Below are 25469 nucleotides of genomic sequence, written 5' to 3' on the forward strand. Positions count from 1 at the left end.
AATTGATTTTCCGGAAGAAGATGCTCTTACGCGATTCCAAGAGTAAAATAGAGAAACGAACAAGAAAGCAAGTTAGAAAGCAAGATAGAGAGTAAGATGGAAAGGGAAATAGAGAACGAGACAGACATCAGACTTTTATTGTTCCTCGCGCGATTCGCTTCGTTCGCGTTTCTCCTCGCCGGAAAGGAGCAACGCGGCTCCCTCTTATTGCTAGATCACGCTTATTAGATCCCGTGGCTAGTGTCGATGCGTCGACGAAATCGTGGCACGCCGGTTACAGGTTTACGTCGCCTAAGTAAACGGTACCGTCTAATACGATAGAAAATACATAATTCTATTTACAGTGCTACAATAATAAGGTGATATCATGCGATTCCACTGTTTCCCGACTCGCGCGACGCGAGTCGCGTAGAATCCGGCTCCCCGACGCGGAGAGGGATCGCGCTCGCGATGCACAACGCGCAGTGTCATAATTTACAGCAGTCGCTTGTATCGTTTCCATTTTTTTCTCGTGTTTTCCTAGGTTTTTATCTTTTCACAAAATTCACAGCCAAGTGGAGCCATCGTGAGCCCGCTAGCTTCCTACTAAGATAGTCTTAACTATGTATATATACGTCTATCGGCTAGAACACTTTCAGAACGTCTTTGGATCGCTGAAAAGAGGATTTTCAGACGAGAGGCACTTTCGGCGGTCCCAGCAGCGGGGGCCCGTTGTCGGGCATCCGATGGGGCCCGAGCTTGTCGCTCTGCGTCGGCACGGGCTGCAGCAGCCTGATGGCGAGGCTGGCTAGTATCAGCAGGACGATTAGACCGCAAATCGGCACGGCGATAGTCGCGGTCTTGAACCAGCCGTCCGCCGACTGACCCCCGTGATTGATCGGCTGCACCGGACTGAGGAAAGGTCGCTGGTCACCGACCAACACTGTAACAATCAAAACTCCTTCAGTAACGCCGTTGTCGTCGTTGCCGTTGCTGCTGCGCTGTCGCGACGTATAAATTATGCAAAACGTTTCGTTATTCATAAATTCGCGCAACCTTCGACTTTCACTATTGTTTCAAATCAGCCGGCCGGGACTCTTCGCCGAAGCCGTATATGAAATCAGCGCGCGGGGAATACATTTGAATAATCGAATTAGAAGGGGATCTATTAACGACGTATCGTTCCTCCGGAGCAGACGACGGAGCAAGCGGCACACGAAAATCGCTCGCCTCGGACCGGTCGCGTTCGCCGATTTTTACTATTCTCGCGGTGGAGGAGAAAACGGTCTGGTTTAACCTTGAAGGGTCTTGTTCAGCCTGTTTCTCATGGCTGGGCTGTCCACGTGGTTGCAGAGATCCTGCTCGCAACAGAGGTATCCCGTGGGACATCGTTGCTCCTTGAAGCTCTCGTCCAGGCAGCCGCTGTACGCGTTGTGCTCCACCCTGAGCAACGAGGGGTCCGCGTTCGAAGGCAGCTCCGTGAAGCAGCCCCTGCCGCGGCACATGTATCCTTGGGGCACGCATTCCGGTTGGTTGCAGTAGCACCTCACCTCCCTCGCGTTCCGGGAATCTGTAAACCAGATCGCGACGTCGGCTGTTAATTAATCCAATTTGAACCGGGCCGGTAATCGGCGCGTCAACAATAAACCGTGGAACGCAAACGAGCCGGGAGACGGCGCGCGGTGCCCGTGCTCCTCTTATCGGCCGAGCGAAGAGGCCGAGCGAAGAGGCCGAGCGAAGAGGCCGAGCGAACAGGCCGCCGAGCCAACAAGCCGAGCAAGGGCATCGAGTTCATAAAGCGAAAGGAAAATAAAATTGGATGCACGCATTCAACGGCTTATCGCGTATCAGCGGCCCGTTATAACGTCTCTTTCGAAAAAGCTATCTACCAACGATAAGTTTCGAGTACTCCCCGAGACAGCGAACGAATTCGCCGACAGAATTCCTCCTCGGAACTGGAATAATACCGGAGCCACGATTACGCGAGCCCGAGATACGCTACTCCGAGAATCGGCCAAGATTCCTCGTCGGTTCCGATAGCCGCGGTCCGTCATCGACGATTAATGACTCATGCCGATTAACTACGCGATATCACGGGTGGTCCAGGCGAGCTCCGTCCGCGAACAGCGCAGCGCCGGGTAGAACGAGTTGCGCCGTCTAGCATGCAGGCGGATTCATTTCGATCATCGAAATTATACGGAGCGCAGCAACGCGCGACCCGCCTCGCTAATTGATTACGACTCATCTTTATTTATACGCTCGGCCCCGATAACGCCGTCCGAGGGGACGCGCAATATAATTCCACGAACGAGCGGGGTTTTCGCATCCCGGGTTCCAGCATCCCAAGCACCGACTGCGTCGATAGCTGGCGGCCGCCCCTAATGAGTAGCCGACTGAAAGTCATAAAAGATTATACCCTGCGCGTCGCAACAGGTATACACACAGAGGGGCCCGGCATTCGTTTACCTGGCCGGGCAAGCATCACCGGGCAACCATCGCCGGGCAACCATCGCCGGGCAACCATCGCCGGGCACCGCCGCCGAGCAGTCTCTTCCCATGACGATTATCCGCGTGGACCCGGAGCGAAGCTCATTGTTCGAGGACGATAAACCCCTGCTCGATCGGGAGCAGGAGTTCACCGAACGGAATTTCTCTGGAAATAAATGCGGAACCGGAAAAATTTCGAAAAAGAGACGCACTCGAGATCAGCAGGACTCGCGCGAGCCACTCTGGAGAGTCTGGAAGGAATCCGCCTCGAGAAACACGCCCGATACACTGGGACCATGCTTGACGTAGCGTAAATATACATTACACGGCCGTAGCGGAGTTCCTCTCCGTCCGCCCCGCGGTGTGTTAATGAGGGCCGCACGAAATAAACAAAGAGACACGGAGCAGTTCGCGGTGACTAACCATCGCGCCGCTTGTTTATTATGATAATGCGGAGCCATCTTTACCCGTGACTTTACTCTTCCCCTTTCGTTGTCTCTCAGCCTCCCACCCTCTCCGGCCGGGACCGTGCTCCTCCCCACGGTCAACGGAATAATTTACTTTGCTCGCCACAGGCCACCGCGAACCTTCGACCGCGAGCGAACCAACCGACGAACGGACAATTCGACGTTACGAAATAATTCCGTTTCCCGCGATCCGATCGAACCGCTCGCTCTGCCCGAATATTAACTTTCGCCGATGAGCACCCGCGACGGAGGCTCTTTGTCCCATCTTTGAATCACCGCGGTTGGATATAGCACCGCGAGGGGGGAAAAATTCGAACAAAGAACCCTCCCGCGACGATTAACCGCGCTACAGTTGTTTATTATGGTAATGCGAAGCCATCTTTATCCGCGACTGTGCTCGCTCTCCGTCTACCCCTCGTCCCTCCTCTATTACACGACCCTTTCTCTCCCGACGGAGCCTTCTTACATTCTCCTCTTTCTCCTCGGAGTTGTTGCTAATAAGCCTGCAGCGCAGCCTTTCCCCGTCCCTGCCGCGCCCCACCCCTCGCCGCGTGCACCCTTGATCTCTCTGGCCCTCTCTGTCCCTCCCGCTGTCCGTCTCCCTTCGTCGCCCTCGGTCCCTTTCTCTCTGTCTCTGGTCGACGAAGCCCGGCTCATCGGGGAATAAAAAACGCTAAAACAGCCGAGTCACAAAAGAAAGATTAAACTGGAGAGAATATATGGAGAGGAGGCATGCCGGCCCTCTGTTGCGTGCTTCGCTGCTGCCGTATTCGCCCGGCCGATCGCACGGCTCCGCGAGCCCTACGACGGACAGTCGACGGGGAGAATTTTCAAGAAAATTCGCATCCGCATCCGCATCGTTGCGCAACGCTTCGAGGACGAGTCGAACACACACGGTTCCTCTGGCTCCTCTTCTATCGGGTCGGATCAAAAATTCCAGCCGCTTGTTGCACCCCGAGAAAAAAGGTATATCTCTGAATTGTTCAGCGGCCTCCGTCGCTTCCAACGTAATTGAAATATTCGTGTTCCGTTAACGTATGACAAGCGGGATCGGAAATTTCTCCGAAAGGAATTTGTCTCGTCGGGAGAGGTTTCGGGGAGAAAGACCCGAAGCAGGCTCTCGGTTCGACTGGAACGAGGAGAGAGGCGGAGGGAGAAGGACAGAGACAAAAGGAGCTGCGGAGAAGGGCCTCGTGTGCGTTTAAAATAAAAAGGGAAAAGGGGAAGCAGCGGGAGGTCGAGAAGGCCCGGGCAAAAGAGAGATACGGCCGACATGCCTGGAGCCGAAGAAGACCCGTCCGAAAACAAACAGACTGCTTCGCGGGGTCGTTCGTTATGCGTCCGTGGCATATTAATTATTTCTCGACGGCCTCCCCTTGCCCCCCACCCCCACCCCACCCCACTCCCTGCCAATCCGCCCATATCGTTCGTGTTTCTTCCTTTTACATTTTTCCCCCGGTTGCCAAACGATCGCCGGTTCGGGAATCACGTGGATCGGTTTAGTTTCTTCGGTCACAGTTACATTCCCTCGGAAGGTCATTCCATAAGTTGGCCGAGAGCATAAAAGATACTACTACTGACAATCATTTTTCTCCGTGTCCCGATAATAATACATTTTCCCCGGAAATGTTCAAAGTCGACGAAACTTTGACCGGTAACTGGAAATGATTTCGAACAATTATGTAGAATAGTCGGAGAGATAGCAACACCGGCGGGATATATTCGTGTTGTATTAAACGATCAAGGAATTGTTAAGATTGCGCTAGGGAAATTGCAGGAATCAGGAAAACTCGCTTGAAGAACGAGGACCACCTCCTCCTCCTCCTCCTCCTCCGATTGAACAGGATCGTAACGGCCGATTTATGGAAATTGCACGCGTGTAGCGAGGCCGGGGATCTCGGGGATCGAGGATGAAAAATAAAGAGGATCGACGCCGCTAGCAAAAAAGGTAGACAGGCCCGGGAACGTTTGACGAACGTCCACCGTCCGCTATGTTTTGCGCTCGTAAAGCTGTCCAATTTCTTCGGGACCCGTCGGATCATCCTAGCCGAATTCCCCGTACCGTATCTCCCTGATAAAAGGTTCCAGCGTAGCGTACCAACGGCGCACGCGGAACGCGCCGCCGACCGGCAGCTTAACCTTTAACTCACCGACGTTAGATATACCGTATGTATGTGCTCCGTCGAGACATCGGATACATCTAACGAGATACACGTGCTGCGCTGCTTGTAGCTTATCGATAAGCTTGTTTATTCGTTCGGCTAGCATCGAGGCTGACGCGAGAAGGGTTTCGCCCGATATCCGTCACTTATCCGGGATTAGATATTCATTTATGCGGACCGTGCTTGAAAATCCGACCAGCGTTTCTCCTTCGATCATAATTAACTAATTAATCGGTTCTCCCGGCGGCGGTTCGTTTAGAGGCTAATCGAAGCCCGCGGCTCGACCTCCTCGCGGAACCCCGTCGTTTCCCGTTAAATTCGATCGTTACGCCTCGGAGCGGTAACCACGGGCTTTGAACGCGGATCGAAGCTCTCCGCGGAGGAACTCGGTCACGGATTTCTTTCCAAAGGCAACAACCCCTGGACTCGATGTTTCCCCACATCGCAGGGAACCTCCTCTCGAAGGGTTCACAGATTCGTCGCCTCGAAGAATCTCTTGCACAGCCTCCGTCCACCTGGACCGTTAGTCTGCTAATTAAATCGGATAATCCGAGCGGCGGTGTACTCTACCGGTAACGAGGGGCGTTGAAAACGCGACTCTTCCGCGCGATTCGTCGGCGAGCCGTCGGGTTTTGTCGGGGCCGGAGCAGCACGCCCGAGGATAGAAAGCCGTGCTCGACGGAAACTTGATTTGAACGAGGCCCGTTGTATATGCAATTAGAAGAGCGACGACCCGCGCCGCTCGGAGCGTGTATACGTGCGCGGCGTACCGCTCGCGGGGCCGCGCGAGCGAGCGTGCACACACCACATCGTCCGGGGATGATGAAACTAATGAGTTTCTCTCGGTTCCCTCGAGTGTGTCCGTTAATGCACGTACATTGCGTAACAAGCTGTGAACGGCTCTCGAACGTCGGTGTACGCGTGCGTGTCGCGTCCATTTGAATCGCGAGAATTTTATTTCGTCCCGATGGAACAGGGAACTGCCGCGCGCGGACCTCCGCGGTGCTAATGACATTACCGCCGGCCAATTACCAGGCGAGCGAGCCGAACGTTCGATAGCGTTGAATATCGGATTTTCTAATTAATAGGGACGACGCTCGGACGCGCGTTGTGTAACGACAATTAGCGGTTCGGGCGCGTACAACCGGCGACGATTATCGTGCCGCTGACCGACCATTCGTTTAGCTTTAATCGTCGCGGAATTTATTCCCCCTTGGACCTCGTCGATTCCGAGCATAATTTCTCATCCCCCGAGGGGAGAAGGTAGGGCTGTCTTGTCCGTTAGATACTTTAAACGCAGCGCCCCGGGCTTGGAGAGAGAGAGAGAGAGAGAGAGAGGATCGGCAAAAACTGAAGGTTTAAATCATAACGCCGTGAAGAGATGTTGTCGGGACAGTACTCGCGTTAGGACGAAGGAAGAAGGAAGAAGGAAGAAGGAAAAAGGATGGTCGTTTAAATAGAAAACTCTGGCAAAGTGCGGATCCGAGTTTGTAGAGGACTCGATTCGCCGCGGTGCTCGCGTGTCCCAGGTTCCTTACCCCGAGGTCAAAATCGGTCTAGCTGGGAGGGAGAGAAAGTTTCGACACAGCGGCGGGCTTAATTGTTCATTCTGTCGACCGCGTCACGGGGCAATTGTAAAACAGCGCGGCGACTCGGCTATCTTAATTTCTAATTAGCAACGTCCAGCGTTCTGAATTGCCGTAATTAGTATTCCGTCGCGACGGAAAGCGCGTTGGTGGCCGTGTGTCGCGACGCGACGGCCACCAGCCGCCGCGTTGAATTTCACGGGACGCGAGTCCGCCGCCGCGCCGTCGAGAGAGTTTTCGAATCGGTTTCGCCGGCGAGAGAGCGCCGGTCGCGGGAAAAAGCGTTAGGACAACCACCGAGGATTACGATGGTCGCAGAGATGACGAACTCACTGGAAACTGGGCTCCTGCGCGAGCAAGCGAGGCGGTCGTTTCACAATCCCGACGAGGCTCGCGTGTAGCTCGCGTTGCTGTATTACGAGTCTCGAACAAGAATTTCAACTTTTAAACAAGTTTCGTCTGTAGTCTTGATTGGTTACCCGTGTCGACGAATAGCACGTCAGCATCGAAAATGAAATGGGAACAGATGACGCTGGCATTCTTCTCTGACGCATAAAATAGATCGATCGACCTGTTGAGCAAACGATTGCTGCTCGATAATGGGAGACGTTGCGGTTCGCGCTGGATCCTTCCACGCTACGCCGGATCCTTGAGTCGTTGAACCGAAACCGGGCCTCCGCCGCGACCCGATTAACCCTTCCGATGATGAATCGCACCCGGAACGAAAGCCAGAAGCATCCTTGTGCAAACAACGCGAACTCGGCCCGAAGGAAGCCGACAGGTCGATTCAATTAACATTCGGACGCGATGTTACGTGCGAATGGATTTAGAGCTTTCGAAATTATTCTCGGTTGAAATTTCTTTTCTTCGCCGAAGAGAATAGTTTGAAATATTTTCAAATAACGGTGCTCTACGAATTCTTTGTAACGAGCAATTGTAATTTTATTGCAGAATTTCTTGACGTTGGATCGCGCGAAGATGCGATCGAAGGGTGAGTGTGCTGAAATGAAACGTGTATTGAAAATTACTATACGAGGTCTGCCAGCGCTCTAAACTTTCACCTTGATTGGAAACGAATGTTCGGAATAAATTTGCATAAGGGCCGAGATAACTCGTGCAAAGTCGGAAACACCTTGTCCGGAGGCTCCGGAACGCGAGTGCGATGTTTCTGTAGTCGTCGTGCCCGTCGCGTGCCTTACTAACATTCTGATTTCTTTAGCAGGGATAACACGGGCTCAATTTCAACGAATAACAACAGCTACAAACGAGATGTCCCACGATAAACCCGAGTAATATTAATACAATTATCTCGAGCGATCCAACGATGGAAAAGAGAAAACACGGAACGGCGATAGGAACTTTCTAAAGCCGACGAGTTTGCTCGTCTGCCAGGGTTGGCAGGTTAAAAACCGCGCCTAAATAGACGTCAGAACGGGGACCACTTGCCACCGTGGACGGAGGATTCGCTGATCGAAATCGGACACGAACGTGGTAGGGGTGGGAGGATGAGGTAGCGGCGGGAATGATAAACGTTTCGTTGTATAAGTTGGAAAAAGGGTCCTGAAGCGAGTCACGTCCTGCGGGCCACCGCGGGACACCTGTTCCCGGCGTGGCCGCGAGTTATGCAGAAGAACAAAAAGGACTCGAACGGTTTCCTCATCGACGCCGAAGCCGAAAGGAGTGGTCGCGGGACGATGAAGAGAACCACGAAGTAGGAGTAGGAGTAGAGTCGGAGAAGGGCGAGGAGGAGGTGGAGGAGGAGGGAAAGGGGGAGGAGGAGGAAGAGGAGGAGGAAGAGGAGGAGGAAGAGGAGGAGGAAGAGGAGGAGCCGAAGGAAGAAAGAGGAGAGAGCACACGGGGCAGACCGGTCCTCGGGCAGAGTTCCTCGAGAGATTCGTGAGAAACTTTGGCCAAGCGTGCCGCCGGCCACGGCATTCGAATACGCGGCTCGCGTCGGATCGATGCTCGGCTAGGAGGTTACGCCGGGGATGCGCGATCGTCGGGATTGGATCGCGAACAAATTTCGCCGGGCCTTTTATTGGGTCCCATCGCGTATCTCCGATCGAGCAAACACATTTCGGAGTAACAGCTGGAGCCAACCGGGGCCCCGGAACTATACGAGCGGCGTATACGTTTCAAGAGAATTCTCTAATTGAAAGAGAAACTTCCACGGTGATCGGGTTGCGAAGTCACTCGAACGGATCCCTTAATGAACACGCGCTCGGTGGGACCAACGAGACGGACGTTTTACTAATTGTCGTGGATAGAAGAGAGCGAGCTAATTGGCTCGTTAAATTCGATATGAATACCAATTCTTTGCCGGACGGAGATATTTCATTAGGGATAGAGCGCGCTCGGATCGGGCCCGGTGGACAGACGTCCGATAAAAGCTCTAACTAATGATCCCCATTAAACCGGGGGACCGGATACCGCACGAATTTAGTCGATTCTTCATTGACTCGCTGCGAAACACGGCCCCGTGTCGCTCTCCAGGAGGTCTCGGATAGGTTTCATTGCCGCGGTGAATATTTCGGCCGTCTCGGTTTATCAAGGCGCGCTCGAACGGCTGAACAAGTTGCGTCCGAGCGCGCGAGACGGCGGCGTTATATATAATCGTGAAAGACAACAGTGCATCCGTTTAATGGGCCCCAAGGCGTCCTCCCTTTCTCCTTTTTAAGGAGGATGACTGGCCAAGAACAAGGCACCGATTAAACTTCTTCTCCTGCCGAGAATTCGCAGCGAAATTGCCGCGCAACGAAAAAAGGAGAATTGGAAAAGGAGCTACTCCCGATAGGGAATTCCTCGGTTTCTTTGCCCCGCCACCACGCGCTGTAACAAGAACGAAATTAATTTCCTTACCAAGCGTTTTCGCGTCGAGAGGCCGGTCGCGCGGGTAGATCGAAATCACCGTGTCAGCATCACGGTGATGGTTATTAAAGTCAATCGCGGGATTCGCTTATCGAGTTTCGGCGAGGGCTCGTCACGAAACCCGTTTCCTTCCAGCCGAACGATACCTTCCGCTTGTTCCACTCGGAGTGCCATCCAGCTTCATTTGAATATTGCTCGGATAAATCGTTCCGGATCGTTTTTATTCCTCCTTAATTCACTCGCCTCGTTTCAACCGTACGCTCATATGGGCCGCTCATGGCTGTTTAGGATGCAAGAAATCACTCGGACAACCAGTTAAAACGACCATATTCTATCGTGAACACATTTCGTCCGGGATATGGAACGTTAGAGCGCGTGCACGAGCATAAAATACGAACCAGCGGGGCAGCAGGACGAAGCAATTTCTACGGTGGACGCAACGATGCAAAGCGTTTCGCCGAACGGACGACAAGTGCACCCGCATAATGGGCCGGTTTTTCTCCCTTCCCCGGCTGCCTACGGCCGGATCGCAGGCCGGGAACCCGGGCTCAATAAAACTTTTGCTTTTCGTGCTCGCCGCAGTCCTTTGCTCTTCCCCCGAGCGCAGGGAGCCCGACCGGATTCCGCGGAGACGAAGAAGGGCCAGTTAAGTTCTTTATTGACGGTGACACGAGCCGAATCAATTTCGCCCGGGGCCCGGGGCCCGGGGCCCGAGGCCCGCCGATTCTCCAGGTGACGCAACGTTCGCCGGATGCGCTTTTACTACTGATTATCGGCTACCGTTGCGTCACAACCCTACCGCTGCGAAGAACCCTCTTCAAACCCAACGAAACGATATAGGAAAATCCCTTTCGCGTCGGTACCCGAACCACGCGTGGTATTTTCCCGGGAATTCGTCGACGGAAATATCAATACGCCGGGCTTTATGTGTTTGTTGTCCCGAAAGTTGGAAGGATTTCGAAAACTCGGCTAAAATTCCGCGGTTATTGGCTCGTAAAAGCTTACGAGGTTCCTTCGAACCTCTTTGGCGGAGGGAAAAGGGGGAAAAATCGCTCGGGTTTCAGTGATTGTCGCTACGCTGCTCCACTTATCTTCCCCTTCGATTCGCGATCTGGAGCTACCGGACACCGGTCGCCGTATCACCGCTGTAACAAAGATAAATCAGCCGGAGGATAAATCTGTATCGCACCGACGGCGCACGGGTGTGGATCGATGCTGTAAATCAACGATACGATCGCCGAACATGACGGAAGCCGGCTTTGTACGCGCGATTACAGGGATCGGTGCGGGGAGTCAATTAAACGAGAGAAAGTTTTAACCGGCGATTTCATTCGCCTCGCCATCGGCGGCTACTAATTTTATCGCTTGTATCTCGAGCCGCGATCCGAGAAATTTATAGCTGAAGCGGGGAACGCGCGAACAGCCGTGAATCACGCGGTATCGCAATGAAATCGGGACAAAGTGTGCTCGCGAGGCGAAAATCTCGGGGAGTCGAGGAAACCGCGAGGCCGCGCGACAAATAAAACTGTAGCAAACACTTGTTGCGCGTCGCTCCAGAGATTTCTCCTGATCGAACGCGGCAAGGAACGTTGAAATTGTCCTCGGTGAACGGTATCTCCGGGTTTCGGGCAATCTTGGGCCCACAAAGGGTACGAGTAGCGAAACCCGGTATTTGCGTTGGGACCTGTAACCATCATCCCCGGAGTACCTGCCCATTAAAGAAGAGGGGCCGTAGACAACGCGCAACGCGCAACGCGCAACGCGCAGCGGGCCGAGCAAAGGCGCAGGGTGGTTGCGCGGGGTGGCAATTAGCAAGAACAATAGGGACGTCGGAGGCCCTTATTTCCGAGAAGTAGGTGGGTCCCTCTGGGTCCCGGCGTTCCCGAGGGTCCAGGTATATATGTGTTTTAGAGGCTGCGCTCTGGCCCCGGTCCCATCCCGTGCCCCTGTGCGCCGGTACGAACCCCGGCCTCGGTATTTCGGCGCTAGAAGGCAGGCTCTTCATGTTTCGGAGAGAGGCGAACCAGTGATTAGCCCTACTTAACTCGGATGCATGGCCGCGGCGCGGATATCCCCGAGTAAAAGGCATCCTCGCCAATTATATGCAATTGCCAAATTACTTCAAATTACATGCGTGGACCGCGGACCTTTTATGATAATGCTTGGCCCCGTTTCGCCCCGCCTCGGCGTAAGGGGCACCTTTGATCATCACTGCGCCCGATTTTTCAACGAGCAGAGTCAACGGAGTAATTGGTCGAAATGAATCGCGTCGAACGAACGAGCGGAACGCTCTCTGTCTGGTCGGTGTGTCTTGGTCGTAGCGACGCGGGGAGAACGATCGGGACGTGATCCTCGTCCGTGAGGAGGCTCGTTTGAAGATCGTGCGCGTCGTGGATCGTGTCGTGGATCGCGTCGTGGATCGCGTCGCGAACCACGGGAATACCGATACCTGGAATTTCACGGCGGCACCCGGCTAAAGTAAACTCCGTCGAGAGCTTGTCACGCGCCGCGGAATAACGAGTCCACGCGTGTCTTTGTTCCTCGCTCGCCGAGCTCACCGGCAATCGAGCAACGGCGACGACAACGATGTTCTTCCAGCCATTACACTCGCGTGCGCAAACAGTAGCACGGATGTCTTGCGCAAACTAGCCTGGCGTTGGAACATCCGTCGATCAATCTCGTCGTAACCTGGAAATAGCCTGAAATCGGTTCCCAAAGGTATCGCCACGATCAGTTAACCAGCAGGGCACCGAAATCCCGTTGCCCGGAACGTCCGATGATTTACCGACGGGAACAAAGCGGACGGCCGGCCACCCCGAAGGAAGTGCAGCTCAATCGCTCGGAACAGGTCCTCTCTGGCTGTTCGCAGCGAAGAGGGAAGCGAGACCTCTCCCTCTCTCTCTTTCTCGGATTTCATGCTTCCTACCGGGGATCCCGACCTCGAGCATCTTCGGTTACGCTGACGCGATCCGCAGGTGAACTCGAGTCAATTATCCCTTTGAACAGGAATATCGCCACGTTCGGAAATATCACTTTGGTACTTGCAATTCTTTGGACTGGAGAGTTTTTTTATTAGAAATTATTCAGCTTCGGTCGGCGAACACTTTGGCTACCTTAAACGGTTCCTCGTCCACGAAGGGTTGAACAGTGCCCCGAGTGAATATCGCGTCCCCCGGTATACAGTTCTATACCCGATATTTTCGATATCGCGTCGAGCGCACGACCCGCCTCCATATTTGCCGCGGCAGGTAATTACACGCGTGTCCAGCTGACGGAGCACGCCGGCGTTCGCGATAAACCGTGCGTTTCCTTCGGAATCGGCGGGCACCGGACCGTGTCGCGGGGCCTCGCCGATCAATTGGAACAATTGGAAAACGTTGCGAGAACTGCGGGCAAATTGCCGGTTACGCGTGCGTCTAATTGTGCCGGTAGCCAGTAAACACGTGATTTAAGCGGCATATCGCCTACCGGCAGTTATCCCGGTGCGCAACCCAACTCCGAGCGGCCGGTGAAAGCGACGGAAAACGCGCGGCCACGGCCGTTAATCGGCTGCCATCGTGGCGAACGATGACGATAACGGAACGGAACGGAACGGAACGGGAGTGACAAGGGTAAACGTACAATGACGATCAGACGGGGTAGAAGAGAAATAAAAAGAGGCAAATAAAAAAAGAAAGAATAAGGCGGCGGGTCTATAGGACGAAACGTCTGAAAATCACTGTGCAGACGCTTCGAAGAACGTATGTAACGATTTCCTGAAGGTAATAACGCTAGAATTACCCAGCAGCCAAACCGCAATTTACCAAACGACTCGTCAAGAAAGCTGATTTATCTTTTCGACAATTGTCAAAGATGGGATTGGCAAAACTCCAAGATGGATCATTTTGATTCGCCCGGTAATTCTAGCGTCGAGTCCGTCGGCACGGTGATTCGTTTGATTGCACGAGTTTAATGCAGCCGTGGTAAAAGGAATCGGGCTAATCGCCGACGAGCGAAAAACGAAAGCGACCACGGTTCACCTATCGTGATAATTTCGCGTTCCCCATGCGTGCGTCCTCCCGTCCTCCCGGCAATTTGTTTCGCACGGCACGTATGTTAAGGCGGTTACGTGCGTGCGCGAGCGAACGAGTGGCATCGGGGAGAGAGCCGGCCGGTGATTTTTCCAAGCGTTTTCTTCCTCCCCATCGCCACGGCCGCCGGCCGCCGGCCGCGCGCCTCGGCCAGGTGAATACACGACGAGCCGTCTTTTCCGCGAATCGCCTGGAATCTCTGGATAATCGTCGGACAAGAGGCCGGCGCTCGCCGGATCTCCTTGTAGCGCCGGCTGGAAAACGCTCCGCCGACGATTGTTCGAGCCGATGCCCGCCGGATAACGCGTTTTTCCTATTTGCTCGTTAACGCCGCTTAATTAACCTGTCGTTCGTGGTAAGCGTGATGCTTCCACGGTCGTTGCCGCATCCGAGAAAATTGCGCCGCCCGAGGATTTCGTTATGGGGGATTTTCTGTTACGGGACCGCCCCTCGGACGGAGCGGGACTCGTTTCGTCGCGAGAGTGGAATATAACGGGAAGAAGGATCGAGGTGGCGTGCCTCGAACGCATCGATTGAATTGGCCGGTGATTTTCCAGTGTCGCGACATGTCCACGGTATCTTCCAACAGTCGATATCGACGCTCGGATCGACAGAGTCGCCGACGTAATAATAGCTGTTCCGTGACGAACAGCTTCCGTACAAAACGACCAGGCCAACTGAAACGACCGTTTTCGCGACCCACAGGGACGAAATCGAATTTTCCTTTTCCGGCCGCGACAATGCGCGCACGTAGATTCTCGAAAGGGTATTTATAGAGAGGTCTCCTTGGAATCGTTGACATTGATTCCGGAAATCTGTCACGGCGTCGACTATATATAGAGCCTCATTGTAATTACAGCGTGGTAGGAATGCACTATTAAGCATAGCTAATGCGCTCGTTCGCCTCTAAGAAAAAACTGCGGCCGGCGAGGCTGAACGGTCGCGTAGCGCGATAATTGCTCAATCGCGATGGGATTATATCTTGATTATGCAATCGGCGATCCGCGACTCGGGTGGAACTAACGTCGGATCTCGCTACTGTCGGGCACCCGTAAAAACTCGGGACAACCGCGCGCGGTTTAACCGAGACGAATTACGAACCCGCCGAATAATCTCGAACGTCCAAGGAATTCCGTTCGGGGAGACCCGGTGGACCGGCTGGCCGCGCCGAACGGTTTCGCGAAGCGAACGTCGCTCCGTTTCCTGTAATTTCCGCCATTACAAAAACTCGGCCGCGCTCTCGCTCGCGCACGGTTCATTTGAATAATTACCCAGCAATGCGGATCGTACGTGTTCCGATCGTATCGCGACGAGCGTTCCACCGAGCAACCGCTACTTTTTTATATATATCTGCTATTATCTCCCGATCGCTATCGGCGAGTCCGCGAGCAAATGCGTTAATTAAGAAATAAAGAACGCCCCTTATAATAATACTCTTCCGATGGGACCAAGTTAATTGGGCCGATTTAATGCTGCCCCGCGAAACCGGGGCTCGTCTGGCCATCAGTTTTTCATCGGCGATTTCTACTAGTATCGATGCCGCCGATTATCCGAAATAACGAACGGTCGGGAGGGGCTGCGCACCGATCGTCGTCATTATCGCCGAGAGAAGGAACGGAAAGAGATACGTCGTAACCGAATGCCGCGCCAACTGCTGCGGAATACGTAATTGGAAATCGATCGTATTAAGATCGACCTCGATACTCGGACCGATGAATATGGACTAGCGACTTGGACGGCGACCTGGCCGGCGAATTGGACGACGAATTGGACGCCGACTGGAACCGCGAGCGTCGGGGTACGTTGGGCAACCGGTTCGCGTTCCGTGGCAGGTCCTAACGATGCAACTGGGACGCCGGTGGCGCACCGTTCCGACAGTCGAGAAAATTGTAGCCACGAGCTACACGCGCCCTCCATCGCTCGTAATTGGGCAGGAAATCGCTCGAGAAAAGAAAATGCCGATCGCGCGTGGACGATAAAACGGAGTCGCGATACGTCGTCCGACGATAAAAACGCATTGAACATTTTCAACGAACGAGAACCGACCGAGACAACAGTCGCAGAGATCGAACGCGGATCTCCAAGTGGCAACTCGGTAACAGCTTCTTCGAGCAATTAGCAGGAAATAAGGTCCCCCTTTATGGAAATGGAGCAAACGGCCAGCCTCCGGAGACTGATCGCGATTCCGCGAGGACTATCATTCGCCAGGAGAGCAATCACGCGCGTCCGATGCCGGCAAAAACCGCCTCATACCGAAGGAGGAAGCTTGAAGCGTGGCTAATTGATCGGGAACGAGGGTGCCCGTTAATGCCGATCATCTGGAGTGTCGGAAGCACGTGGTCGCGACGCTGCCGGCGATCCGCGTGGCAGGAAACCGATCTCGATCCGCCTGCAACGCGTGGCGTTATCCAGCGATGCGAACGATCGGTTCCACGTTGAACCGCGCGGGCTTTCCAGAAAAACCTATCCGCCGTCCTTTCCTTTATTAATTGTAGGTCAAGCGGCCGTGGAACGAGGATGCGACGGGCCAGGATGCGCGCGCGACGAACGCTCGCCGAACAAACATCCGTATCGCGGCGAGAATCGTTTACGGTTCCATCCACTCGCTAATATTAAACCACGACGCGCACGTAAACGGCGGTATCGCTGTGTAAACGTGAGTCAGTCGTTCGAATAGCTCGCGTTATCTCGGCAAACGATACGCGCGGCCTGCCTACAGGAAACAAAACATTCTCGCGATTATGCCGGGAAACGGGAGGTTAACGGAACAACGCGCCGCGTTTCCAATTACCTGACAATTGCTTCTAATACTCGGCGGCCGGCGATCGGGTACAATTAAACGGTCCGATGCCCGCGCGAATCGAATCGTTTGCGTTCCTCTCTTCTTTTTTCTCGGTTTTTCTCTGGTAATCGTCGTTACCGGCGTTGGCGAGCGATCGATCGGCGAACAACACCGAACAGAAAAGCCAACGAACCGGAGAAGCGAGCCGAGTCCTCGCAGAACCGCGGCAGGGCTTGTTCATTTGAATTCGACGCATCTCCGGTTGCACCGGGCGAACGCATGCATGCCGCATACGAAGCACCGAATTAACATAACGCGTGCGAGCGAGCTGGCTAGATAGGCGAGCTGCTGACACTCGCGACTATTCGAATGCTACGAGTACAGCCTCGCCACTGATTGATAGTCGATAGTAAATAGCGAAACGGAGGAACGGACGTCGGTTATACGCGGCTCTCGGCGGCATTACCCAACCGCGCGAGCGTCGCCTTGCATTTTCGATCGACCGATTTGAGGATTATGACTTCTTAGGCGCCACCGCTCGCCGGCATTCTTAACGGCCGCGTAGACGCCCCGACGGCGTCGCATCGACTCGCGCCCAAACGAGTGACCGACATTCAAGCGACTCGTTGCTGACGGTCATCGCGAACAACCGCGCGTTTCGATTCGGGAGAGAAGGGAAACGAAACGCGGGAAAGGGGGGCGGACAAGTGTCGGGCAACGGGGTGAGTCGCGTTTCCAGGAGATTGAAAGCTTCCGGAACGGTGCTCCGTTGCGCCAGGTATAATTGAACGAGACTCGCGTCACCGGCGCGCTCTGTTATCGCGAGCAAATCGCGATTACGCCGTCAACACAGGAGGAATCGATTGGACTTGATCAATCGCGGCGCAGCACCGCTTCCTCGGATGAAACAACAGAGATGCAAAATCCTTTCGCCTCGCGAGAAGAAGGATAAGATGGAATCGCCGCAGAGGTATTTTCTCGCAACCGTGTGCGTTCGGCCTAAGGCTGGACGACTTCTCCGCGCCGCGCCGCGCCGCGCCACGGCGGATCGAAACGCAGGCCGGCGCGTTGCGCGTTGCATTTCTGATGAGACGCCGGAATTACGGACGTCTGGCGCCGTCGCGCGCGTCGCACGCTGGCCAATTTTGCCGTTTAGGCCGACCAAAGTCAATTTCCAAAATTTCGCATCGATCGAACAGTCTTTATCCCCAAGATAGTTGAACGCGCGAGGAACAGCAATAAGATTTATCACGCGTTATATAATGTAATCGAGTTTATATGAATAGCTAGACGATTGTTCGCGGATGAAGCTTATTCGTCGAAAAATTGCCAGCCTTTGGTCGTCGATGACACGGGGAAAAAGGAAAATGATCGAGCAGTAAGACAGCGGCGTTACGTGACCGCGAGTGATCTACCGGCAAACTTCGGCCACGCCTGCGGGATACGTCACGATAAAATCCTGCCGCGCGGAAGGTCGTCGCGACGACGATTGCGTTTTTCCTGCACGCGTGTTCGCGCATCGGATAATCCCCGCGTGTTCCGCGGCGCGATTATTGAAACGACTCGGCCAGCAAGACCGTGCACCGCTACCATTGTTGAATCACAACAAGTTCGATTGGACGGGACCGGCGTTCCAAGCAGCCGAGTTATATTTGTCCCTCGAGTTCCCTATTTTTTCGACGGGCTGCACGCGCTTCGACTGTACAATCGATATATCGGATAACGAAATATCGTCGCGTTAGCTGGCTCACCGGGTGCTCGCTGGAATCTGCGATTGGGGATAAGAGGTTCGGCGCACAGGGAACGGGGAACTTGAAAGCTGCCGTCAAGGCGAACGTTCAACCGACTACCGATACACTCGCGGCGAAATAAAGGTTTCTGAAATTATCGCGAGTGGCCCAAAGAAATGTTCGGTAAAAATGTACAACCTTCGAGGGTTAATCAAGATGCTGGAAAAGTGAACGCCCGTGGAACGGCTTCGCTCCAATCTGGCGAAAGTATCTCGGCACGCTGTCCTTCGCTCGCGATTTCGGATCTCGCGAGGCAGCCGCTTTGATTAATGTTCCTCTATACTTAATTAATAATGGAGGAGTCGACTGACCGAACGGTGCCGGGGGGAGGAGGCAAAGACGGGAGCAAGTGCCTGAATTATCGTCGGCCCGTAAATAAATCCACCGCGAATGAAACTTTCTTTTTCCCGTTGACGTTCCACGGATTTATGGTCGCGAAAACGCAAGCGCGCCGCTCCCAATTAATCGATCGTTATTTTTAAAGCGAATCGACGTTAATTGCGAGCACGCTCGTGTACCGGCTCTCCGGTTCTTCCTTTTCTTCTTCTCGCCGGTTCGCCCAGCTTCTTTTCGCGGTCCCAGCGAGACCGGTCGCCGGGGCGACTCGATCGAATTTAATTCAAGTATCCGATACCGAATGGCGGCGAGGCGGCCGTAAATAACACGGCGGGCCCCGATTCGGGTGCAGATAGCGGGGACACGTGGGTGGCGTGTATGGAGCGCGAGGGCGCCAAGAAAAATGTCTTAACTCGCTGCGCCACAGGATGGCGTGCACGCGCGTATACCAGCGACACGATGCACGTAACAATATCCGATGCGCGACAACCGTCGCTTCCGTATACGAGATATGAAACGAAACGCGAGATAGCCGCGAGACCTTTGCGGGATCCTCGACCAGAAAGAGACGAAAGGCGGTGCAATTCGGAGTTGTCGCGGTGAGCCGCGGGTGTCTCCGTTTCCTCTCTCTTGCCAGTTTTCGCTGCAGTTTCCCAATAGCCGAGCGATCTTCTGAAAGACAACTTTCAAAAGACGCCTGGATATCCGCGCGAAGAGCAGGGCACCGCGGTACGAGATCACGTCTCTTCGACAAGAGGCGAGAATTCGCGTGGTTCCTGCCCTTTACCTCGAATCGAAACGAGATCACCCACACACTCCCGTTCCGTCGACCACGGGAAGGTGCGCGCGCGTTCGTACGAGCGTTGGTGTACGCGCGGCGCGCTCGCCTGGCCGCGTGCACGCGTGCACACGCGGGCAAGACAAAGAGGCATAAACTCGTCACGCACGCATGCACATTCGTGTGGCCGACAGGCGCCACCGCGCCGGTCTTCCACTCGTGTACGTGTCAGTCGCCGCGTGTACGAACGTAACACCAGCTGCTGCACTCGACCGAGTGCGAACACGTGAAGCACACCGGCCGCGTGTGCGTGCATGCGTTACTCTGCGCTTGCCGGTGGGCAGGATCGCACGCGGATCGGCTCGCATTTTTCGACGACGCGCCGCACAGTGGTCCCGAATGATCAGACCTGATCGAAACCTCGGAACATCGAGGAATCGAACCAAAAGTCCGTACACGAAGACGGCGCGGGTAACGACAGCGATTTCTCGAGCCGTAATTTTTGAAAGTTTACAGGTAATCCCGATTAACCTCCTACCCTTCGATATACTCGTGGACGTACCCCTTTAGGATATTCCACTTAGAAATGAACTTGTCGCTACCGATTTCGGACCACTGTGCGCCACGTTTCTCGATTTTACGATGGGAACTCTTTTCCGGAACGTTTACGACGACGCATTTCTTTTTTCCCAGAGACGCGCCCGGCGCGTCTCATCCACGACCAATTAGGCGTGCGAGCCATTTTTCGAGTTATAAACGTTATATCGCTTATCGTCCGACACCGCGGGTGTTTATGCATTCGTCTATGGCAAATGGAACGTCTGCTCCGTGTTCCTTGCCTACCGTGTAAACGATCGGCTGCTACGAAGACGCGTTGACCACTAACGTTGTCAGCGATCGTTCGCGCTTCCGAATTGACAAAGATTCATAGTAGTACGAGAACCTAGATAACAGTGTACCGTCGTCTGAATTAAAAAACGATGGGTCAATCCACCCACGCTGCCATCGGCGATTCCGGCTTACGCGAAACTGACAATCTCTCGGCCGGGATCCGAAACGAATGAGTCATATCGTAAAATCGACCTCGGCCGCTCTATAAATATGCAAGCCGGCAGCCGCGAACCGATCGGGGAAATATCACCGTTCCGTAACTTGTTTGTATCGGAGCCGAGAGATAAGAGGCTGCGGCGGAGCACGCTCGGCGAACGCGCGCGTGCGCGCTCGTTAGGTAGTTTTTAACGAACCTTTTGAAAATGCAATACTCTGGCCTGCGCAAACCGCGCCGCGATCGCATTAACGCTGAAACTTTCCGAGCAACCGGCGTAACTCGGCGAGCTCGACAGTTCAGGGGTTAAGACTTCAACTAAGGTCGCGTTTTCTTCGATTAACAGCGGGACCAACCGATTCCGGGGAATCCGGGTAATCGCGGCGGGAACTTTCTAATCCGCGGGCACGTGAAATTCTCCGACGACGAGCTTCCTCGAACGAGAAAGATTCGTCGGACGCGTCGGATTAACGGCTCCAACCGCGACCGTCGGCCATCGCGTCGGCCATCGCGTCGGCCATCGCGTCGGCGACCGCGCAGCGGGGGGAAAAGATTTTTCCTGCAGCGAAGAATGCGATGCGCTCCGCGCGCGTCCGAGAAACTATAACACCAGTGAAATGGTTCCGTGAATCGAATCCCGGCTCGGTTTACACGAAGCGTATCAGTAATAGAAACTGTCTGGCCGGCCGGGAATTCTGAAAGGGATCGGACAAATTGAATCGAGTACCGATAAATACCTCGGGCATCGAGTTTAAATTCGTCCCAAGTGCGGATATCACCTGCGATAGTGCAATCGAATATCAACGAGGAAAAGATTTCTGTAACACGAACGCGAATGCAACAGACTTTTCGTTGCGATTACGCGCAGAGTTACTCGAATGGTTAAAGGAGATAAAATATCATTAAAAGATAACGCTCTCGATATCTAGCAACGACGTGCTGACTCTTTTCTCTTTTCCATAGAGCGAAGACCAACGAACATCACCGATGCCAGCCCAGTGTTCGCCGAAGACTCGCGGCATACTTGTAAACGAGGACCGCGCAGACAAGCGTGTCGGAAGGTATACCTATCGTGCACATAGGCATTATATTATGTACTCTGGTATCCGCGCGCCTAGCTGGCGCCCGACGCATACTTTATCGTCTTTCTAAACTCGGTATCGTGCGAACGGCAAAATTTAAATATTTATTATTTCGCAAGCGCCGCCGCCGCCGCCGCCGCCGCCGCCGCCGCCGCCGCCGCCGCCGCCGCCGCCGCCGCCGCCGTCGCCGCCGCTTTTCGACGGAATTCGAGGGCCAGCCTCGAACGTGTTCCGGATCCCGCGGGACTCCTCGCGACCAGGTGGCGCCAGCCGACCGCGTAAATCTATCGATCGATCCGTGAATCATTCGGCCGGCGACGATCGTAACCGGGGAACCGTTCCTTCGCCGCGCACGATTTTATCGTTCCTGCGAGGTCGCGACGTAACGGATTCAATTTCTGTCGCGACTTCCTCGATTCCTCCCTCCGTCCGGTCCCGTCTCGGCCGCCTTCGCCCGCCTTCGCCCGCCCCACCCCCGCTCTCCCTCGTTTCCATGAAAACGAGACCGCCGGCTCGTCTGTCCCGAGCCACGAACAAACCCCATCCATCTTCGAGCTTTTTCCTTTTCTCCCCTCTCTCTCTCTCTCTCTCTCTCTCTTTCCCTCTCTGGACGATCGACGAATACTCACGTGCATCGATAAAACGTTTAAATTGCACGCGTCCTTAATTGCGCCGCGCGCTGACCGGCCGCGGCAAAAACCGGCAGACGAGTTTAAACACGTCGTTGATGCCTTTTTCTCCCCCTCCGCCCCGCCGCCTCTTCCTCCTCCACCTCCTCCTCTTCTTCCCGTCGTTCCGGAGAACGTACAATTTTGCAATTACCGTGGCTGCGCCGTGTGACGTAGCGGTCGGCGAGTCTGCATCTGCTTCTCTCGGCTCTTATCTGGCATTCTTTATTTTTCATCGGCTCCGGACGAAGAGCGCGCGGTCGCGACGCTCGCTACTCCGCAACTTTTCTCGTTTCTGCTGTTTCCCCCCTCGTTAACCGACTGGTCGCCCGCGGGAGACCGACCAACTTCCAAGTCGATCGGCCGCCTCTGCGATCGTTAATCCGCGGATCGATCTGGACTCGCGACATCGCGGTCATCGCAGTTGCCGCTCGAGAGATTAGGGCCTAGCCACGGAAGAATGGGAGTTTTCAGCGATATCCGGTGGATTTCGAAACTCGCGGGACCTACGGTGAAAGCGGCGGTGCCTACGAACATTTCGGCGAACGGGAAATTCCCCTCCGCGGTCGCGGCATTCTGAAATCGAAATCTGCGATACGAATATTCGTTGGAAAGATCGCGAATCGCGAGTCGCGTGTCTCGTTGACGCGACGCTGCTCGCTAATGCAGTTCGGCGTCGGTTTCCCTGGATTCTCAGGGACCTAGATTCCGTCTTGCACGGATCTAGGTCGATGGAAAGGGTTTTCCGTTCGGAGCAGAAAACGAGCCCGCGATCTTTGACAATATCTCGCGCGCCGGGGGCTTAATTAGCCCGATGCGCGCGGCTCGGAAGAATCGCGGGTCGCCTGTCGCGGTACGGCCAGCAAAACGAAAATGCACCGTAACTGGCGGAGCATCCTTCGCGGAACGTTACTATGCAGCGAAGGCCACGTGTAACAGTAAAACTTGAGCGGCGAACACGACGAGGCGTGCAGGAACGCGACGATCGAGATTCACGCGAAAACGGCGTTACCCGAGAAGCTAACCTCTCTATAGCAGAGTCTAGATGGTTTAGCGACTACGAGAAAACGGTCGAGTTTCCCCATTGATTCCGGTCGAGCACCCTCGCCGCCCACGTGGCCTCGTTCACGCGGTCGTTGGTTCGCGTCGCGTCGCGTCGCGCCGCGCCGCGCCGCGTCGGACGCGCTCCCGGCTTTCCCATGAAATCATGCGCCCGAAACTGCAACGTTACCACTGTTGTCATCGGACTTTCCCTCGTTGTCGCCAAACACCTCGTAGTCGCCCGAGTCGAGATCCACGGATGCGCCGACAGCGATCGACAGGCTGGACACCACCATCGCGAACGCCAACAGGTCTCTGGACAACATTGTCGATGAACGTCGATGAGAAATAATCGCACGCACTGTGTGTATAATCGGGCTCGAAACAATGGATCCTCTGTCGCGTTGGTAATGTAACTTCTGTGGGGGTTGATCAATGGAAATTCCAATGAAACCCCATCGAACGTCGCTCGTGTTCGAAACTCCGGGAACCGGTCACGATCTGTGTGTCCTTTTCGCGATCGGTGAATGATTCATAACGAATCCGCGCAGGGAACGATCCGTGGCGAAAGGAAATCGTCGAGACGGCGAACAAGAGGGAACGCTCCGCGACCGATCCCTTCGATGGTCGACGCTTGACTGACTGACTCACTTCGGAGCCTCGAAAAGCAAACGCCAGCCGTGCAGCCGGACGACTCCACAGCGGCTGGCGCGCACCAGGGGCACCCGGCGAAGAACACCCGCCAGATAGTTTTTAAACGGGTCCCGCCTCCGGCTGCGATAGTGTGCCCCTTGTCGGTGAACCACGCACCGTGAACCGGCGCACAATACGCACGTTCAACGACTGCCGTTAATCTGCGATCTAGTCCCCGCTAGTTTCCAGCGGAACCGCTCGTTACTTCAACGATATCGGGCATCGATTTTTATCGGCCTCCGTCGACCCGAATTCCAATTATACGCGACCCGATCCGATCCGATGTAGCGCGATCGCGCTGTCGCGGGGAAAACGGAGAAACGCGGAGCAACGTATTAGAATCTCGTCGCGTTCGTTATCGTCAGTTTCAGCTGACATCTAAACATGAATTCACAATAGATACCGAACAATCGTTTCTTCGAACAGTTTCAACATGGGAATACTTATAACAGCGGATAAGTACATCCACGCATCGAGAACTAAAACCGAATGCCCAGGATCCACGGAAAGCTTAAGAACCGTACAGAAGCGAAAACAGACAGAACCTCGATCGAGAGTCGACTGAAAAGCAGCTCCCAGCGATACCCAGCTTTTCTGGAGCACATTTGGTATCCATAAGCGAGAGTCTGTGCTTTCGATGCACGATTCTCGGCCGGGATCTACGAGGTCCCCCCGTAAGATCCGAACCTACTATTCCGTGCTCGTGTTCGGTGCCATCATCGATCTTCATAGGATCGTCATCGAACCAATTCGATCGGTTAGGAGGATCAAGAGCACACACATGGCCCGTGGTGTGCCACTTGCGTTAACGGCTGCCACTGTACCAGAACGTAGCATGTATGCGGGCAGGCCGGGTGGTGGACTCTCTCTCTCTCTCTCTCTCTCTCTCTGGTGTGTTGGTAAAAGGTTGAGTGGCGCGGATCGACGCCGGGAAATGGCCGGTCGGCGAGGGAAACGAGGGACAGGGAGAAGGGAGACAGTGGCGCCTGAGCCCCGAGGCAGAGACGCCACGACGTTGCGTCGATGTTGGTGAGCGTCTGTGCGAACGCACGCCTGCACGCGCGCTCACGCGCCCACCGAAATGCACGTACGGACACACGATGCTCTAGCTGTGTCAGTTGGCAACGCGCGCGAGCGTGCTCGAGAGAAAGAGTCCCGAACGGAAGAGGGACGACGCGAAGAGGCGGCAGCTTGCTTCTACCGTAGACCGTCAGCCCTTCTCCCACTAGCCGATCGCCTTTTTAGCTTTGTCGTGCGCTATGTCGTCTCGAGCCAGTTCTTCCCTCGCCCGCGAATCAAAGTACTCGCGAAAGTCACGCTGGCGCGAGCTTTTGCCGCATCGCCAGCGCTGACAGCACTGCGGTGGTCACCGTTCACCGGCGATTTCGAGTTGCGCGAAAGCCGAAAAATTCCAGTCGGATCGCTCGCGGAAGATGCAAGAATGCTGCCGTTTCTGCTAATCTAGGCTTTCCCAGTGCAATAGATTCCTTCCGTTGCCTTTGTCGTCCCGGCGTTTTCTATTCATCGATTACCTCGCGGTCGAAGCTGCTCGAAGCTCGACGATCGTGCTCCCGATACGGAAATTGTTCGCGGTATCTCGGAATCTCGAGGGGAAAATTAGTAGCACGTTCGCTG

At 54.6% G+C, this 25469-nt stretch overlaps 1 protein-coding gene and 1 long non-coding RNA gene across 4 annotated transcripts in view; one reads left to right on the top strand and one right to left on the bottom strand.

Moving 5' to 3' along the window:
* LOC116424901 (uncharacterized) overlaps nucleotides 1–25469 on the top strand; it is a 54981-nt gene that overhangs the window by 15988 nt on the left and 13524 nt on the right. The window contains exons 2-3 of one of the 3 annotated variants that reach the window (XR_004234579.2): nucleotides 7633–7672; nucleotides 7904–8415. This is a non-coding gene — a long non-coding RNA (uncharacterized LOC116424901). Of the gene's footprint in view, nucleotides 1–7632; nucleotides 7673–7903; nucleotides 8416–19549; nucleotides 19822–21313; nucleotides 21412–25469 lie in introns of those variants that run through there. The other 2 variants (XR_012998535.1, XR_012998536.1) reach the window with 2 other exon arrangements.
* On the bottom strand, nucleotides 65–23984 carry LOC116424899 (BMP and activin membrane-bound inhibitor homolog). Its single transcript, XM_031971885.2, has 3 exons — nucleotides 23332–23984; nucleotides 1277–1549; nucleotides 65–922 (listed from the first exon to the last, which is right to left on the bottom strand). Exons 1-3 carry the CDS (start codon nucleotides 23465–23467, stop codon nucleotides 669–671), a joined length of 663 nt encoding a protein of 220 aa, XP_031827745.1. The 5' UTR covers nucleotides 23468–23984; the 3' UTR covers nucleotides 65–668.

The sequence above is a fragment of the Nomia melanderi genome, chromosome 1, assembly GCF_051020985.1.
Source record: "Nomia melanderi isolate GNS246 chromosome 1, iyNomMela1, whole genome shotgun sequence".
Classification (NCBI taxonomy): Eukaryota; Metazoa; Arthropoda; class Insecta; order Hymenoptera; family Halictidae; genus Nomia; species Nomia melanderi.

What these genes read in the sequence shown, in the direction of transcription:
- LOC116424899 (XM_031971885.2), bottom strand. Translation starts at nt 23,467, where the DNA reads ATGTTGTCCAGAGACCTGTTGGCGTTCGCGATGGTGGTGTCCAGCCTG. An exon ending in AAAGTCCGATGACAACAGTG is followed by an intron (nt 1,550 to 23,331) that starts GTAACGTTGCAG and finishes TCTGGTTTACAG; the next exon opens with ATTCCCGGAACGCGAGGGAG. An exon ending in GCTGAACAAGACCCTTCAAG is followed by an intron (nt 923 to 1,276) that starts GTTAAACCAGAC and finishes TGATTGTTACAG; the next exon opens with TGTTGGTCGGTGACCAGCGA.